The 17522-nt window shown below is 51.7% G+C and overlaps 1 protein-coding gene and 1 pseudogene across 1 annotated transcript in view; both read right to left on the bottom strand.

Annotated features, from left to right (window-relative positions):
* Window positions 1-16643, bottom strand: part of ANO2 (anoctamin 2) — a 337179-nt gene extending 320536 nt beyond the window's left edge. Inside the window, exons 1-3 of the mRNA XM_070788788.1 lie at window positions 16610-16643; window positions 16240-16424; window positions 14813-15139 (exon numbers count right to left, since the gene is read on the bottom strand). Of these exons, the coding sequence (XP_070644889.1) occupies window positions 14813-15139; window positions 16240-16424; window positions 16610-16643 (546 nt within the window). The remainder of the gene's footprint in view (window positions 1-14812; window positions 15140-16239; window positions 16425-16609) is intronic.
* An 87-nt stretch (window positions 16644-16730) lies between these two features.
* LOC109558837 (mitochondrial import inner membrane translocase subunit TIM14 pseudogene) lies at window positions 16731-17306 on the bottom strand (annotated as a pseudogene).
* Between the last annotated feature and the right edge of the window lie 216 nt (window positions 17307-17522).

Here is a 17522-nt window from a genome sequence, read left to right as displayed (position 1 = left end):
GCTCCATCCCAAATGCTGCCTGGCTGTGCAGGCATTAGGCGTCAACATAACCAGCTTACGAAAGCAGGGGTAAAGGAAAAAGGGGGGCCGTGGTCCTTGAAAAAGGAAAGGGTCACTGTGGCATGATTTCCAGAGTCCTCCATCTCCCAGGGCCCAGTCTGCCACCATCACCTACTTCTTTGATCCTCATTAAAGACGCAGCTGCTGCAAAGCCTGGCTGTCCTGAGGGGTTTGAATGAAAGACCTGAGTGGACGTGAAGACGGAGAGTGATGCTCGGACCAGGTGGGAGAAGCCACAGAAGGCAGAGGCTGGGCACCCAAGGCAAACAGGTCCCACCCTTATTCCTCCTGATGCCCATAGTCTGGACAGGGCAGAACACACCCGTAGAGGTCCTCCCAGCCCTGCTCCTGGGGGGCTGACATGCCACGCAGGCTACCTGTCCAAAGTGACTCCCACTTGGACAGTCATGCTGCCCCGCTCTCTCTGGGGTTCCTGCAGAGTCAGCCCTCAGCCTCACTAAGTGATGCACAACCTTGGTCCATGAAGCCAGGTCACAAGAGGTCCCACTCTCCTGGGAACCCCTGCCGCCGCTCACCGCGTGTGCTGGTCCAGATCCACCCCATTGTCTCAGGGGTAAGCCCCAAGCAGGTTGATTCCTGCTGCAAACACAGTAATTAAAAGGTCCCTGCAGGGATCCAGCCGTCCCCCCGCTCACGATCACCCGCCTCAGCCGCTAAGAGGGAAGACAGAAGGGGCAAAACAGGGACAGAGGAAGGGAGAGAACACTCCCAAGTTCACAGGCCCCCAGCTCTTCTCCTGAACCTGCTTTGGTGGCCGACAATCTCCATGGTGACAACAAGGACTCCGCCTCCTCCACACCAAGCTCAGAGGGCAGAAGCATCAGCCCCACCAGAAGTGGGACAGTGCAGTGATGGGGACATAGACAAAGGGTCTGAATCCTTCCCTAGTACTAAGCTCTTTGACCTTGACCAAGTAACCTCGGTTTTCTTATCTGAGAAATAAAGGCAGTGATACTCCATCTTTTACAGGATCATTACAAGGATTCAATGAGTGATTCTGTGTGCCCTAGCACACTAGAAGTATTTATTATGACTCAGATCTTCAAAAGCAGCTTTAAGACACTCAAGGAGGGGGCTTCTCTAAGTGGTTCAGACAGTAAAGAATCTGTTCTCAATGCAGGAGACCCAGGTTCAGTCCCTGGGTCGGGAAGATCCCTTGGAGAAGCAAATGGCAACCCACTCCAGTATTCTTGCCTGGGAAATCCCATGGACAGAGGAGCCTGGCAGGCTACAAAGAGTCACAGCAGCGTGACTAAGCACGCACGCATATATTTGGTCAAATAGTTTCTGACAAGGGTGCCAAAACCACTCAATGGGGAACAGACAGTCTTTTCAACAAATGGTGCTGGAAAAACTGAATACCCACATGCCAAAAATGAAGTTGAACCCTTACCTAACTATATGTCATGAAAGATACTCAGGGAGGGACTTCCCTGAGGGTCCAGTGGTTGAGGGTCCAGTGGTTAAAACTCCACGCTCCCAGTGCAGGGGGCCCAGGTTCCATCCTTGGTCGGGGAACTAGATCCCACATGCTACACAGAGCAGCCTAAAATAACAAAACACAAAACGACAACAAAAGACACTCAGGGAAGGAAGGGTCCAGATTCCTGCGGCCCCCGTGGCAGGCAGGAGAGAACAGACAGTCCTGGCAACTCCAAGAAGGAAATTTCTAGTGACTGGACGAAAGCGAGGTCCCAGAGCCAGAGCGGCCTTGGGGACACAGCCCTGGTCACACAGACAGTTCCCGACGCACGGTCCATAGGAAACTGTGTCTGCGTGTGTTTCTGAAGGATTTCACAATCGCATCGTGGAGACGAGCCTGGCCTAAACACAAACATCAACAAGTCCACAGCAACGGCAATCATCCTGGGCTGTGGGATTTGCCCGAGTGCAGAGCTGGAGGGCGTTGAGAGGAAGAAAGAGGGAGGAACAGGGTGGGTGGGGGAAGACGGGGAGACCCGTAACAACCCCCGGGGCTCAACCTCTTCCCCAGGCAGGGAGTCAAAACTTTCTAAACTGGGGACCCGAAAGGCAGCCTGGAAGGGCTCAGGTTTACTGTGTGTCTGTCTGTCTGTCGGGGCCTCTCTCCCCGGCCCCTGCTTCCTCTCACTCCCTCCTCCAGTGCCCTCCACCCTCCTCTCTGGGTTGGGGGCTGAGAGGGAGATGCAGGCAGCTATGGCATTTTCTTCCCCAGGGGAAGCTACTGCAAAGAAGCAAGAAGGGGCTGGAGCTCAGGTGGGGAGGGGGGAGAGGAAATGGGGGCAGGGTTCCAGGCTGCTGAGAGAAAGGGCAGGGTTAGGGGAAAGGGGGGTGGTCCCTCTTCTTGGGAAAGGTCCCCCTGACAACTGCAGCTCCTGGGGACTGCCCCCTTCCCTGGACAACTCTGCCATATGCTGTCCTTGCCACACACTATGCTTTGAATAAGTTCAGCACGCTTAAGTCTCTCCTGTGTGTCAGACACTGTGCAAATAAACACACACACAAAAAGAAATAAAACATGGTCCTGGCTCTCGAAGTCCTCAGTCTATCCGGGAACAAGTGAAGCTCCAGAGGGTGTGCTAAGTGTTTTGGTCACTCTGCCCAAGTGCAAGGAGCATTAGATTAAGGAAGATACAACAGAGCATCAAATAACAGTTTGAAATGGTGAGAAACTAAGTCCCTTTTCAATTATCCTGCAAAGTCTCCAATTGATGCCAATATATCTTTAACTTCTCTGATACTATATAAGCTTCCTTCTTTCTTTTTTAACCTGATATCTCCCTTGGAGCTGAAGAAGACTCTTGAGAGTCCCTTGGACTGCAAGGAGATCAAACCAGTCAATCCTAAAGGAAATCAACCCTGAATATTCACTGAAAGGACTGATGCTGAAGCTGAAGCTCCAATATTTTGGCCACCTGAGGTGAAGGGCTGACTCTTTGGAAAAGACCCTGATGCTGGGAAAGATCGAGGGGAGACAGAGGATGAGATGGTTGGATGGCATCACTGACTCAATAGACATGAGTTTGAGCAAACTCAGCGAGATAGTGAAGGACAGGCGAGCCTGGTGTGCCGCAGTTCATGGGGTTGGAGAGTCAGAAGTGACTGAGCAACTGAACAACACCAACCTCCCCTGGAGAAAAGCCATCAGCCTTCCCAACTAGTCATCCACTCACCTGTCCCCTGGAGAGGGGCCATCAGCCTACCCAACTCGCCATCCACTCACCCGTCCCCTGGAGAGGGGCCATCAGCCTACCCAACTCACCACCCACTCACCCATCCCCTGGAGAGGGGCCATCAGCCTACCCAACTAGCCATCCACTCACCCGTCCCTCGTGCAGACCAAAGACAGGCTTCTCAGCAGGATGCACCGTGAGGAGCTGTTTCCGATGCCCAAGCAGGCAGCCCTGGGGGACCCTTAGGAGCTAGGACAACACACCAGCTCAGAATGCTCCTTGCAGAGCCCTCTACAAAAGTCCTTAAAATACTGACTCGCTTAATTCCAACCTTCAAACCAAGAACAATTTTCATGGAAGAACTCACAGGATAGGCAACAGAAGATCACCACCAAAACCAACTGCATTTCTTTTTATGGCAGCCAAAAAAAAAGAAATGAAACTGGGTCATTTGTAGAGATGCAGATGGATCCTAGAATCTGTCATACAGTGTGAAGTATTTCAGAACATTGAGGTTTGACGAAAAGAACAAAATTCTATAAAGCAATTATCCTTCAATTAAAAAATAATTTTAAAAAGAAAGAAAAAAACAAATATATCTTAACACATACATGTGGAATCTAGCAACACAATACAGATGAATCTATTTGAGGACGTAGGGAACAGACATATGGACACAGCGTGGGAACGAGAACGTGGGTCCAACTGAGAGAGTAGCACTGACTTACATAGACCACTCTGTAAGCAGACAACCAACGAGAAGCTGCCGTGCAGCACAGGAAGCTCAGCTCGCTGCCCTGTGATGACCCAGAGGGGTGGGACAGGGGAGTCCAAGAGGGATGGGATATGTGCATACATATTCCCTGGTGGCTCAGTCGGTAAAGAATCCGCCTGCAATTCGGGAGACCTGGATTCAGTCCCTGGGTTGGGAAGATGCCCTGGAGGAGGGCATGGCAACCCACTCCAGTATTCTTGCCTGGAGAATCCCCAAGGACAGAGGAGTCTGGCAGACTGCAGTTCATGGAAGCACAAAGAGTCAGACATGACTGAGTGGCTAAGCACAGCAAATAGCTGATACACTTCACTGTACAGCAGAAACTAACACAAGATTGCAAAGCAGTTACACTCCAATAAAAATAGCAAAACAAAAAACAACCGCAATATTAAACAGGACTGGCCAATTCTAAGTTTTCCCACTAACATTCTTCTACTTCTCACCCATTCACTCTGCCCTCACTGAGTACACACGAACAGCCAAGTGCCAACAGCTGCTAAAGGTTGGAGGAAAAGACATGTAAGAACGATTATAAATTGAGAAAATTGTCTTTATCGGTGCAATTTTTGAGTACATGGAGAAAACAGTCTCCATTTTACTGCAGCCCAGACTCTCAGTCTAAGTCCGAGAGAGCCAGTCCCTTCAGGCCCAGCATTGGAGGATCCCTGATTACGCTCAGTCTCCAGGTCCAGAAAGAAGCCAGCTGGTGGCAGTACAGGACCTAGAACCCGGGCTCGAGCCACTCAACCCGCTTTCCACTCCCCTTCCCTCTTGGGTTCAATCACGTTGTGGATCAAACCACACGCTTCCAAATACAGCTAGCACGGAAGGGTCGGTGACGTCACAGGTATGCTGGCCCCACCCAGGCCCTGACATCATGCCCCCGCCTCCAGACTCCTTGGGAACCTTCTCTGAGCCAGTCAGTCTCCAGGAAGCAGCCTGTAAGCCTTCCCATCTGATTTCCCTTCATACAGCAGCCAAGCAGGACAGTCACTGTCTGTCTCAGCTTCTTCTAGGTGTGCGGAGTGATGTTCAGGGGTTAATAATCATTTTCTGGGTCTGGAGCCCTAGGACAGTCAGATGGAATCTATGAACCCCTTCTCAGAACGTTTCAGTGTGTACAACAATCATACAGAATAAAGAGAAGACTCATCACACAGGAATCAAAATACTTAAATGTAAATGTCATACACTTACTGCTTTACGTGAAAAAGTAAAAGTGTTAGTCACTCAGTTGTGTCTGACAATTGTGACTCCATGGACTGTAGACTGCCAGGCTCCTTTGTCCATGGAATTCTCCAGGCAAGAATACTGGAGTGGGTTGCCATGCCCTTCTCCAGGGGATGTTCCAGACCCAGGGATTGAACCTGGGTCTCTCACATTGTAGGCAGATTCTTTATTGCTGAGCCTCTAGGGAAATGTATGAGACAGTCATACACATACTGCTTTAACAAGGCATCCAATAGCAAGCCTAACAGCACATCTAAACCTTGTCATCATTTCAAACTAATGACGAGCATCAGTGTGACTGAGACTTGTGCAGCCATTATAAGGGGATATGAAGCTGTATGTGACTTCCATTGGTGACAAACTCCCAGCTACTCACAGCAATGTCAGTTTGTACCTATATCCTTAACTCAAGTAAATGCTATGTTTTGGGTAAATGTTGGGGCTTCCCAGGTGGTGCTAGTGGTAAAGAACTCGCCTGCCAATGCAGAAGACGCCTGAGACAAGGGTTCAATCCCTGGGTCAGGAAGACCCCTGGAGGAGGGCATGGCCACCCATTACAGTGTTCTTGCCTGGAGAATCCCCACGGACAGAGAAGCCTGGCGGGCAACCGTCCACGGGGTTGCAGAGTTGGATGCAACTGAAGTGACTTAGCATGCACGCACCTAAATGTTGGTGAAAGTAAGTGCCATTTTATACCATCTGAGTTGATGAATCCTATTCACAAAACCTGCAAGGTTTAAGAACGCTCGATGCTGCCATGTAGCCCCAGGGGTCATCAGAGAGAAGGTATAGGGGCAGCATAAGGAGCTGACCAGGAGTAGCAGGGAGAGCCCGTCCACAGTGAGGACAAGGGGACACTAGGCTGGTGGCCCAGAACCATTCTCCCCATCCCTCAAGCCCCAGATACAACCACTGGGCTTCTCCAGGCCTCAAAGGCTCAAAGAAGACTCCCACCACATACAACACCCACGTCTAAACTTGCACTGTCCTCCCAACACTGCAGCTTGCAGGGGGGCAAACGCCCGCCAGAGATCTGATAAGAGCACCAAACATAGCCCACTCAGGTGTGCTGGGCCCCGAGCATCTGGGAGTGAGGAGAAGGGAGGCGATTCCGTCTAGAGCTTCCAGGTGGGTTTCTCCCATCACCAGACCACTGTTCTCCCAGCACTCTCTCCCTACTCTGTAACTGCACATTCCGGCCTGATCCTGTGATTCTCTGTGGTCAGGGCTGCTTTCCCTACTAGACCAGAGGCCCTTGTGGCATCAGCTCCAGCCCAGGACATGACACCGGATCGGTAATGTCTGATGAAGGAGATGCAGGAGAGAGGCAGCCAGAGATTGAACCAGAGATGGAGCCTGGTGGGTCTCCTCTGGTCTCTGCTTCCCTTTGGGGCATCTTGACAGCTGGAGTGACTTACCCAAGCAGTCTCTGTTCATGAATATTAGTTTTTAATTACAAACTCTGAAAAAGGAAATTGATGTTCACCCAGGTTTGGGGGACTTGACTTGCTCTCTTTGCTTCTCTCTGAATCCCCGCCCCCACGCTGCTTGGGGTACTTCCCCCGGGAGATCCAGTCCACCCAGGCCTGCCCTGCTCAGCTGTGTGGTCCCAGGGGGCAGGGTCTGCTCAGGCTGTTGTGTTTCCTGAAGCTCCCTTGGGGCAAGAAAGAGGCAGGTGAGATGTCCTGGGCTCTGGTATGCTGCTTCAGGGTGGGGCGAGTGGAACAGGAACACATCCCAAAGCCAGGGGGAAATCAGTGCATTTTCCCCAGTCATTAGAGCAAGTCAACAGCCACGGGACCACTACCCACACCCATGAGAATGCAACAGCATCACCAAGAAACGGAATGGACTGGAGTGTCGTTAAATGCCATGTTCGTATCTTCCCTTCTCTCCCTTGTAGGCCTTCTTAAGAATGCAAATCCCTATTCTATTCCTGAGAAGGAAACAGACTAATCTCACAATGGTGTCAAGGATGCGGGGACCCCCACCCCATATAAATACACCACTCACTCAGGCCAGTGTCCAACAACCTGCCTGGGGCCTGGAGGCAGAGTGGTGGACAGGAAGACCTCCAGGTCACCCTGGAAAAGCAAGCAGCAAGGTTTTCCTGAGAATCAGGGAATCTCCTACACCCTATTTCTCCCAGCAAAGCAAAATGATACAGGTAAGAGAGAAGAAAACGCAGGTCTGAGGGTCTCATCTGCAGGGCTGTGGACAGATACCATGTAAGGAGAAAGACAGCAATTTCACAATGTTGCCCCACCACCATCCAAAAGCCTAGGGGGACAGGGCTTCCCATTAGTTATTTAATCAGATGTATAAAAACTCTTCCCGAAAAAGGTGGTGGTTTAGTCACTAAGTCGTGTCCAACTCTTGCAACCCAATGAACTGTAGCCCGCCCAGGCTTCTCCAACCATGGGAATTCCCAGCCAAGAATACTGGAATGGGTTGCCATTTCCTTCTCCAGGGGATCTTCCTGACCCAGGGATCGAACCCAGGCTCGAGCATTGAAGGCAGTCTCCTGCATTGCAAGCAGATTCTTCGTGCAAGAAAGGGGTAATGACGGAAGTCAGGTCAAGAAACAGTAGCCTCTGGTTTGAAGAGAGTGAGGCAGCATTTGATTGTCCCAGGCTGCCAGCTTCTCCCCTAAATGAGCCTCACTGGGAGGTCCCCATGTTCCGTTCCCCAGAGGTCCCCTAGACGACTCCTTTTGACTCAGCACAATAATCTGGGTTGAACTGTCAGATGTCAAGGCCACAGGGCGAGGAGTCGGGTGTCAGAGACATCCTGTCTTGAGGGGAGGTGATCTCCTCTCCGTAGAGATAGAGGAGCTTGGTTATTCCTGGGTTCCCACCCGACACCAGGTCAGAGAGAAGGGCTCTGCCTCCTGAGTGAACCTGCAGGCCTCCAGGCTGGCACTCTGCCCCCCATGCCTGACACTGCCAAAAGCAGCCTGTAGACCTGCTAGAGAAGCCAGAGCGTGCTTGCAAAGGCAGCTTCTGCTAGGGGTCCTAGGGATGCCCTAATCCCAGGAAAGCCAGCACCGAGCAAGGGGGCACCTGGTCTCCCTGTCCATGCCCCCTCTCCATTCCCAGTTGGGAAGATCAGCTGCCCACAGGGCTGAAGTTTGGGACTACGCCTGCTGGATTCCAGGGCCTGCAGGTTGGGAGAAAGTCTCTGCACCGTTGTGTAAACATGCCCTCCGGGCCCATCAAGGGCATCACATGCTGTCCTGGCTCTGGGCTTGCCCACCACCTAGATGCCCCTTGGTGCCACCCAAGCATTTGAGTCTCTGCCTTTGTCCCTCTGGCTCTCTGGGTCGGGCAGGAGGTCTGGGGGAACACAGGAGGCCTTGTTCAGCCCATCCACTCTACAGCCTGTCTGGAGGCTCAAGGCTGGGTAAGTCCCCTAACTGCTTACATTCATTCGCCTCCCACTTGAATACAGTGATTTTGATGCTCAATTCCAAAGGGGAGCCCACATTTATCGGAACTGGCAATGAGGTTGCAGGGGTCTCTGTCACCCAGAGGAATCTCCAACAAGGTCTTTAGATGAAATTCTAATCAAATGGCCAAACATAAGAAAATATAGAGTGAACCATGGCTTAGTCATCCAATAAATACTAAATAGTCACTTTCATGCATTGGAGAAGGAAATGGCAACCCACTCCAGTGTTCTTGCCTGGAGAATCCCAGGGACAGGGGAGCCTGGTGGGCTGCCGTCCATGGGGTCGCACAGAGTCAGACACAACTAAAGCGACTTAGCAGCAGCAGTAGCAGCAGCAGTCTTTAAAATACAAATGTGGACCTTATCAATACATGACAATATGTACACAAAATGAAAGGGGAAACGCCAAACAAGGGACACACTAGGTTCTCCTCTGTCTGAAGCATGCCCAGATATCAACTGGAGTTGAAATGAAGTCCAGGATACTCAATCCATTAGAGTTTGGTGACCGCAAAGTTCTTCTGATCTGTAAGGCTAAGTGCATATTTTTCATAGGTGTCCAAGAGGAAACCCACTTCCTCTCCATTTGCCTTAAAATCAAAGCAAAGCTAGAGCCTTATAGGCCATCCAGGCCAGGAGAAGGGGGACAGTCTAAAAGGTGGGACTTCCCTGGTGGCTCAGATGGTAAAGCGTCTGCCTACAACGTGGGAGACCGGGGTTCAATCCCTCGGTCAGGAAGATCCCCTGGAGAAGGAAATGGCAACCCACTCCAGTATTCTTGCCTGGAAAATCCCATGGACGGAAGAGCCTGGTAGGTAGGCTACAGTCCATGGGGTCGCAAAGAGTCGGACACGACTGAGTGACTTTCTTTCTTTCTTTCTAGAAGGTGGGGCCGCTGCATCTGCTCTCCAAACAGCCAGCAGGTGCAGCCAGGCAGTGTCCCTGCCCAGTGAGGGACCAGTTCCAAACTGCTGCTCACAGCCAGAGGCTGGGCATCCCGACCCAGAGAGCAGTTCAGACCCCAACAGGCCCCCAGAAAGTTGTTCAGACCCTCACAGTCTCCACCTGTAACCAGGGTTTAGCACCAACTTGACCTAGGGGTGAGGAGAAGGGATAGAGAAAAGCATGGGACACGAGCCCTGAAGGAGGTGCCAATTCACTCACAACCTTGTTGTGATAATGAAATGGGTGCCCATTATCATTAGGGGAGTGACTAGGTAAACAAGAGCTCATCTGTCAGAAAAAAGGAATTAGACACACGTACACCGGGGAATACTTTGGCCACCTGATGCAAAGAGCCAGCGCCTTGGAAAAGACCCTGATGCTTGGAAGGTCTGAAGGCAGGAGGAGAAGGGGTCGACAGAGGACGAGATGGTTGGATGGCGTCACCGCCTCGATGGACATGAGTTTGAGCAAGCTCCAGGAGATGGTGGAAGACAAAGGAGCCTGGTGTGCTACCGTCTGTGGGGTCACAAAGAGTTGACACGACCTGGCAACTGAACAACAGCAACAACACTAATGGTCTGAAGAATACAGTGCTGAGAGCAAAAGGAAGGGAACAGAATGGGTTTAAGACAGAGCCACTAAGTAAATGAAATATGCATACAGTTCAGAGAAACCGTCACCACCAAGAGGGTAGTGAGCCTAAGGGGCCGTGACAGTAAATACGATGTGGGCTCTGGGCTGGGATCCTGGAGGACAAACAGGGAGAAGGTAAAAACCAGGGGACTTTGAACTGAGAAGGGATTTGAGTTAATGACAGGGTATCAACAGAGGCTCATTAACTGTGATAAATGTACCGTATCGATAATAGAGGAAACTAGTGTGTGGGATGGAGACCTCTCTGTCCAATTTTTCAGAAAATGTAAGACTCTTTTATACGCTATTGATACTAGCTATAAAATAGATGACTGATGAGAACCTAAAGTATAGCACAGGGAACTCTACTCAATGCTCTGCTGCTGCTGCTAAGTCACTTCAGTCATGTCCGACTCTGTGTGACCCCATAGACGGCAGCCTACCAGGCGGTGACCTAAATGGGAAGAAAATTCAAAAAAGAGGGGACATATGTATTTCCATAGCTGATTCACTTTGCTGTACAGCAGAAACTAAAACAAAATCCACCAATACAAATAAATGTTTAAAAAGCTGTTCTAAACAATAATGTCTTTTTTTAAAGGAAAAAAAGGCACAAAGCAAAAGCAACACTATACGTTTCCCAGGAACACCAAGCATCGGAATGCGGGCAGCAGGCAGTGAGCTGGGAAGGGTGAGTAGACTAAAAGAAATGATGAGGTTGCTGGATCATAAGGCAGTTCTATTTCCAGTTTTTTAAGGAATCTCCATGCTGGATGCTTGGGGCTGGTGCACTGGGACGGCCCAGAGGGATGGTATGGGGAGGGAGGAGGGAGGAGGGTTCGGGATGGGGAACACATGTATACCTGTGGTGGATTCATTTTGATATTTGGCAAAACTAATACAATTATGTAAAGTTTAAAAATAAAATAAAATTGGAAGAATAAAAAAAAAAAAAAAAAGAAATGATGAGGAGCACAGTCACCAAGGCGGCTGCAGGCCTTGGGTTCCAGGGCCAAGCCCCCAGGCCTGATGTAGGACTGCAATCAGGGAGAAGGTGGACATGAAAACCCCTACCCCGTCCCCAAGGGAGCAAGATCAAACCAGTCCATCCTAAAGGAAACCAACCCTGAATACTCATTGGAAAGACTGATGCTGAAGCTGAAACTCCAGTACTTTGGCCACCTGATGCCAAGAGCTGACTCATTGGAAAAGACCCTGATACTGGGAAAGATTGAGGGCAGGAGGAGAAGGGGACGACAGAGGATGAGATGGTTAGATGGCATCACCAACTCCATGAACATGAGTTTGAGCAAACTCCATGAGATGGTGAAGGACAGGGAAGCCTGGCATGCTGCAGTCCATGGGGTCACAAGAAGTAGGACACAAATTAGCAACTCAACAACAACAACAGCCTCTGTTCCCAGCAAGGGCGAAAAGGCAGTGGTGGTACTCCCACCCCATACACACACCTGTGGTCTCAGGAATATTCCTCCCTCTTCTCAGGGTCTAGAATCAGGCTACTCAGAGGATCGGGGGCTCAAGACCAGGGTACCCCCTCCTCCATTGGCAGCTGTGGCAGGAACCCCTGTCTCTTATGAATCTGAGTGTCGGTGTTAGGACCATTGGCTCCGGGTTTTATCTTTATATAAATAAATAAGTCACAAGAAGGACCTCTGCACACCAATAACAATAATGCGCCATGACTGAGAACTGTGATGAACTCAACTCTGCATCAGTGGTACCCAAATGCATAACTTTGGAAAAGAGAAGGAGGGGAAAAAATAATAAAGCAAAACACTGCAAGAGAGTAGGTCAGGATGGCTACATGAGTGGTAGAGGCTTTGATGACAGAAGGGACATGGGGGATGCTGAGTAGCTTGGAAAGGCCCCGGGAAAGGAGAGTTAACTAGACCTGAAGCCAGGGTGAGGGGCCAGGAGGGAAGCGCTCTTGGCGAGTACACAGCAGGGACAACAGTCCAGGACGCACTCCACCTGACTCTAGTCAGAGGCACCAAGCGAGCCCTGGGTTTCCAAAGGGGAAATTCAGCACGCCCACAGCAAGGGAGCCCCTGAACACTCGTCAGTCCTAAGAGCTCGCTCTGGGCCCTCCTAATTCCCAGCCGAAGCCAGCAAAATCCAATAGCAATCAAAATAAAACATGCTGGGGGGCAGCCCACTAGGAGCAGTGCAGTTACATTTAAATTTCAGATTAGCCACAAATAATATTTGAGTAAAAGTATGTCCTTAATGGGGCTTCCCCAGTGGTTCAGTGGCAAAGAACCTGCCTGCCAATGCAGGAGACACAGGCTCGATCCCTGGGTCAGGCAGATCCCCTGAAGAAAGAAATGGCAATCCACTCCGGTATTCCTGCCTGGGAAATCCCATGGACAGAGAAGCCTGGCGGGCCTCAGTCCATGGGGTCACAAAAGAGTCAGACACACCTTAGTAATCAGACACAACAAATATCCTCAACATTGCATGGGACATACTTTGCTAAAAAAAAAAATTATTTGTTCTTAATCTGAATTCAAATTTAACTAGGTATCCTGAATCTTTATTTGCTAGATCTGGCAACTCTCCATAATAACAATAGCAGTTAACACTGACTTGTTACACCTTCAGATACTTCTAGTTGTCAGGTTTCCCCTTCACCACGACCCAGTGAAGAGTGTAGTATTATTCCCTTTTTACATACAAAGAAACTGCGATTCCGAAGGATCAAGCCACTTGCCCAAGGTCATGAGGCTGACAGATGCCAGGTCTGGGATGTGGACATCTGTGTTCAGACTCCAGAGTCCAACTCAGGGCAGGTTGCTGTCTCCCAACTCAGCAGGGGCGCAAGGCCCAGGCCTCGGCTGCCTGAGACTCCCTGCCTCCCTGACACACAGCGAAGGTGCAGCCTCCCACAGTGGTGATGCCAAGAGCTACTTGCACAGCTCTCAAAACACGCCTCGAGAAACCTTACGACCAGACCCCAGTCAAAGGCACTAAGCAAGCTCTGGGTTTCCAAAGGTGAAAGTCAGCACATCCCACAGCAGGGGAGCCCCAAGCGGCCTTAAAAGAGCACATTGGCCCTATATTGGTGCAAAGAAAAAGACAAGAAGGAGCTCCTGATTTAAGAGTGTGGATAAGCAGCGCAGGTCAGCACAGCCAGGGTCAGAGCTGGGTCACACGCCATCCTGCCTGGGGACAGCAAAATGGATGAATGGCCTCTGGGGATGTCCCTTCCCCTTTGGGGATGGCGTTAATGTGAAACTTACAAAACAGGTATCTGATGAGAATGTCACCCCATCCTTCAGCATGACACCCTTTTCTATAATCATGAGTATTTACTGAGCACCTACTGTGTAGCAGACACTGTGCTAGATGTTTTCATTGGCCTGTCTAACAATGGGGCATGTAAAACTACAATCCTGCAGAGTGTCTATTTGCAAATGAGGAACCTGAGACTTGGGGAAGTCATTTATTCAACTAACGCTAGTTAAGCTCTATATATGCCAGACTCTGTCCAAGGTGCTCGAGATACAGCAGTGAACCAAACAAGACCCCTGCCTTCATGGAGCTGGGAGGGGCAGAGATAAAAAACAAATCTACCATGCTATTTCAGGTGCTAAGTATAACGAAGAAAAGTGAAGCAGGGCCAAGGTACAGAATGATAGGGGTGCGGGGTACTTTATCTAAGACAGTCAGGGAAGATGTCTGGAAGGAGGTAATATTCAAGCAGAGGTCTGAAGTGAGGGGCTGAGCATGCGCAGGTCTAGAGGAAGGGAGACCGAAGCAGAGATGACAGACAATCCATGCAGAGGCCCTGAGGTAAGAGTGACAAAGACACGACCGAGATAAGGCCAGGGGGCTGGAGCCAGCACCGGAGAGTGGGAGGGGTAGGAGGTGAGTTTGGAGGGGATGGCAAGGGCCAGTCATCTTTAAAGGATCGTGTGGTATGAAGAAATGGATGGAGAAGAGAGTGAAGAAATGGATGGAAGGATGGATGGATGAAAGGATGTATGGATGGAAGGATGAATGGGTGAATGGAAGAACAGAGAGACAAATGTGTAGATAAATGGATTTATCTGATCAGAGGTCAAAATACAGACAGCTTACAAGTTGATAAAATGTGTCTGATGTTCCATTCCCAAATAACCAATTCCCTGGGAGTCCCAGGCAAGGACTTTGCTTAATAATGTAAGTCTCCTAGACAGAAAATTCAATCCAAAGCACAACAGGCAAATCAGGTCTTCATTCCAAGGAAAGCATTACAAAGGCCACAGGATGGCAAGCCAGGAAGAAATGCCTTGCCTTCTATCTCTAACGTCTGTCTTTATCTCTAAGCCAGCTTCCAGATGGGCACCCACTCCCAGCAGCTGGGAGCTGGGATCCCAGAACTCTTCCTAAGTCCTTGAGCAAGAAAATCCCCACCAGAAGGAAAAAAACAGCATGCCAGACGCCAGAGCAGAGCCAAAGGCTTCCTGCACGTGGCCCGACGGCCAGGAACCCAGCCCAGCACAGCCATCGCACCCCAGACCCTCGGCCACCTGCCCAACCTCACCTCCAAGTCCTTCTCCAGCTCCAGCCCAGCCTCCATCAGGTTGTGCTCAAACTCCTCTCGCTGCTCCTTCCTCTCCTCCTCCAGGGCATCGAGCGGCCCCAGCTCGATGTCACCGGGAGCCCCCGCCTGGGGGTCCTTGCCCGTCTCGCCATTGGAGACGATAGCCAGATTGTGGCCCGGGGAGCTGTGGCCGGGGTGTGCCCCGCGTTTCCGGTAGTGGTAGGCGAGCACGTAGTCCACCTTCCTCTGGCTGTCATAGAAGTGCATGCGGCTCACGCGGGCCTCCGAGGACACCGGCTCGCTGGCCTCCAAGTAATTGTTGATGACCTGGCCGAAGAAGAGGGGACACGGAGCGGTGACATCCAGTGAGGGAGGGGCGAGAGGCGCGGGAGGCTGACCTGGCGCTCTGGGACCTGGGACGGGGACGAGGAGGCCAGGCCCTCACAGCGAAAGGACAGAGAGGCCCGAGTTCATCGGCCAGGCCGCCACTCCTCCGCCCCAGCCCCGGGTCTAGCCCCGGCCCACAGACGCAGCACACATGCACGCTCACGCACACAGATGCACATGCAGCGTCAACCCTGCGCATCCCACCACCGGCCTCCCTCCGCGCACCAAGCCCCATTCCAGCACACGCGCACAAGTCGAGCACTCAGCCTCACACCGGCGCACACTGTGCCTACCTGCATCACCCACGCGCTCTGACACGAAGGGCCCCCCACATGCACCACGACACCCCTTCCTCTTTGCAGAGGTGCAGGCCTGCCTGCAAACACGCCGTACTCACCGGCAGGTTCTCTGGATCCATTGGAACAAAGGCCGATTTCTAGCCGCCTGGCCCACCCGACTCCTACCCCACGAGGGATTCACTGTCCACTCTGCGCCTCACAGCGCCATATCCTCCTCTACCCGCTCTCCGTCCTCCCCAGCCACTGGCGAGGACCCTGCCAGAGAGGCTGCGGTCCACTCCCGTCTGCTCCTGGAGGCGATGGGAGGTTGAGAAGAGGAGGAGAAAGAACTAGGTGGAGCCGGGGGAGGGACCTGCCTCCCGCTTTGGGTGTTTCCCTGTTTATTACCAGTTTGATACCCAGCTGCCTCCGCAGCCACCTGAGAGGTCACCTGGGCAACCAGATGAAGCGCCAGGCACAGGGGAGAGCCTCAGAGGCGCCCCAGCTGAGGTCCGGGGAGGGCCGGGGAGCTTGCAGGCCAGGGGTGGGGCCACCCGGCCTCTTACACCTGTCTTCCCCATCCTCCTCTGACCAGGGGACCCAGTGCTGCTGGGACAGTGTGCCATCCCGTCTTGGAGAGACAGGAGATAAAGAGAGCCTAACAGAAACCCCACCCCCACACACAAACCCACAATACACACCCCGTGCCCCCAAGTGGAAGGCATCCCACAGGCCTGCCCATCCACACGCCCCAGTACTCACAGAGCTGTTGGGGGCGCTCCCTCCGCCGGACGCCTGGCCGGAACCTTGGGGGACACTGCCCTGCAGACCCTGGGCTGGGGGACCCGGCGCCTGGAGGCACTGCTGTCCGTGTTTGGGGCCCTGACCCCCTCTGACCACTGCCCGCGGGCTCAGCCGGCGTGGGGAGCCAGGGAGCAGGGGGATGTCTGTGAAAGACACGGACACAGAGGGACAGCAGCTTCAGGGGATGGGAAAGCATGGACACAGGACCCAGAGCAGCTGAGGCGCTGAGCCTGGGACCCCAGGGCAGCCCTGAGAACACACCACACTCCTCACAGCTGCCCACCGCCCCCACCAGCCAGTCCTCATAGGCTTAGTTAGCCAGGCTCACATTGGCCATAGGGGAGGGGGTAGGGTGTTCCCATCTCACACACACACACACACACACAAACGCACGTGCGCACACACACACGGAGCCTAGAGCCACCAGCAGTAGCTCCTTCTTTTTTTTTTTTTTTTTTTTTAGGTTTGAGGCATTTTATTATAAAAAGCTGGAACGCATAAGAGAATAAGAACTTAAGTCATCATACATTTACTTCATTTTGTAGCTTGACCTTCTAGCAAATCTTTAGCTTCATTGATTTTGGCTGCTATATAAGGAGATCCTCCCTTGTCTGGGTGATTTAAAAGCATAATTCGTCGATGAGCATCTCTTATTTTGGCTTTATTGGCAGTAGGGCTTACACCTAGTATTAATGCTGCTTCCCATTTTGTCATTTTGGGTTCAAACCCACCTCTGTAATAGCCACCACTGAAGGCAGTTTTTGGTAGACTTTGAAAAACTTGTTTTACTTGAGGCTCCATATGCTTCATGGCTTGCAAAGCATAACGACCTGCAAATCCTGCAGCAGCAATGGTCAGTCCAACTGCTACCACTATACTGGCCATGGCACCTGCTCGGTTCCCCTGCTTCCACCAGGAGCGCGGTTCATCCCAGCCTACCAAGTTTATGCCTTAATCACAAAGTGATTCAGCCACTACCAGCACTTACAAACCACCTAGGCAAGCGCCCCAGGAAATACGGCAGTGGCGGCCATAAACTAGGTCAGAAAATTGTCGTAAAAGTGGGCCAGCGGACGGGCGCAGTAGCTCCTTCTGATGATGACTGTCATAATCTCTTACGGTTCCCAGACATGAGGAGGGCAGTTGCCTGGAGGCAGGGTGGGTGGGGCACTGCTGGAGAGACACCCTTTATTAATGCCAAAGGTTTAGTCTTTAGGGTCCCTCCCAGGGCAGCAAGAGAA

The sequence above is a fragment of the Bos indicus genome, chromosome 5, assembly GCF_029378745.1.
Source record: "Bos indicus isolate NIAB-ARS_2022 breed Sahiwal x Tharparkar chromosome 5, NIAB-ARS_B.indTharparkar_mat_pri_1.0, whole genome shotgun sequence".
NCBI lineage: Eukaryota > Metazoa > Chordata > Mammalia > Artiodactyla > Bovidae > Bos > Bos indicus.
Note: the sequence above shows the minus strand (reverse complement) of the source record. Positions and strands in the feature narration are given on the sequence as shown.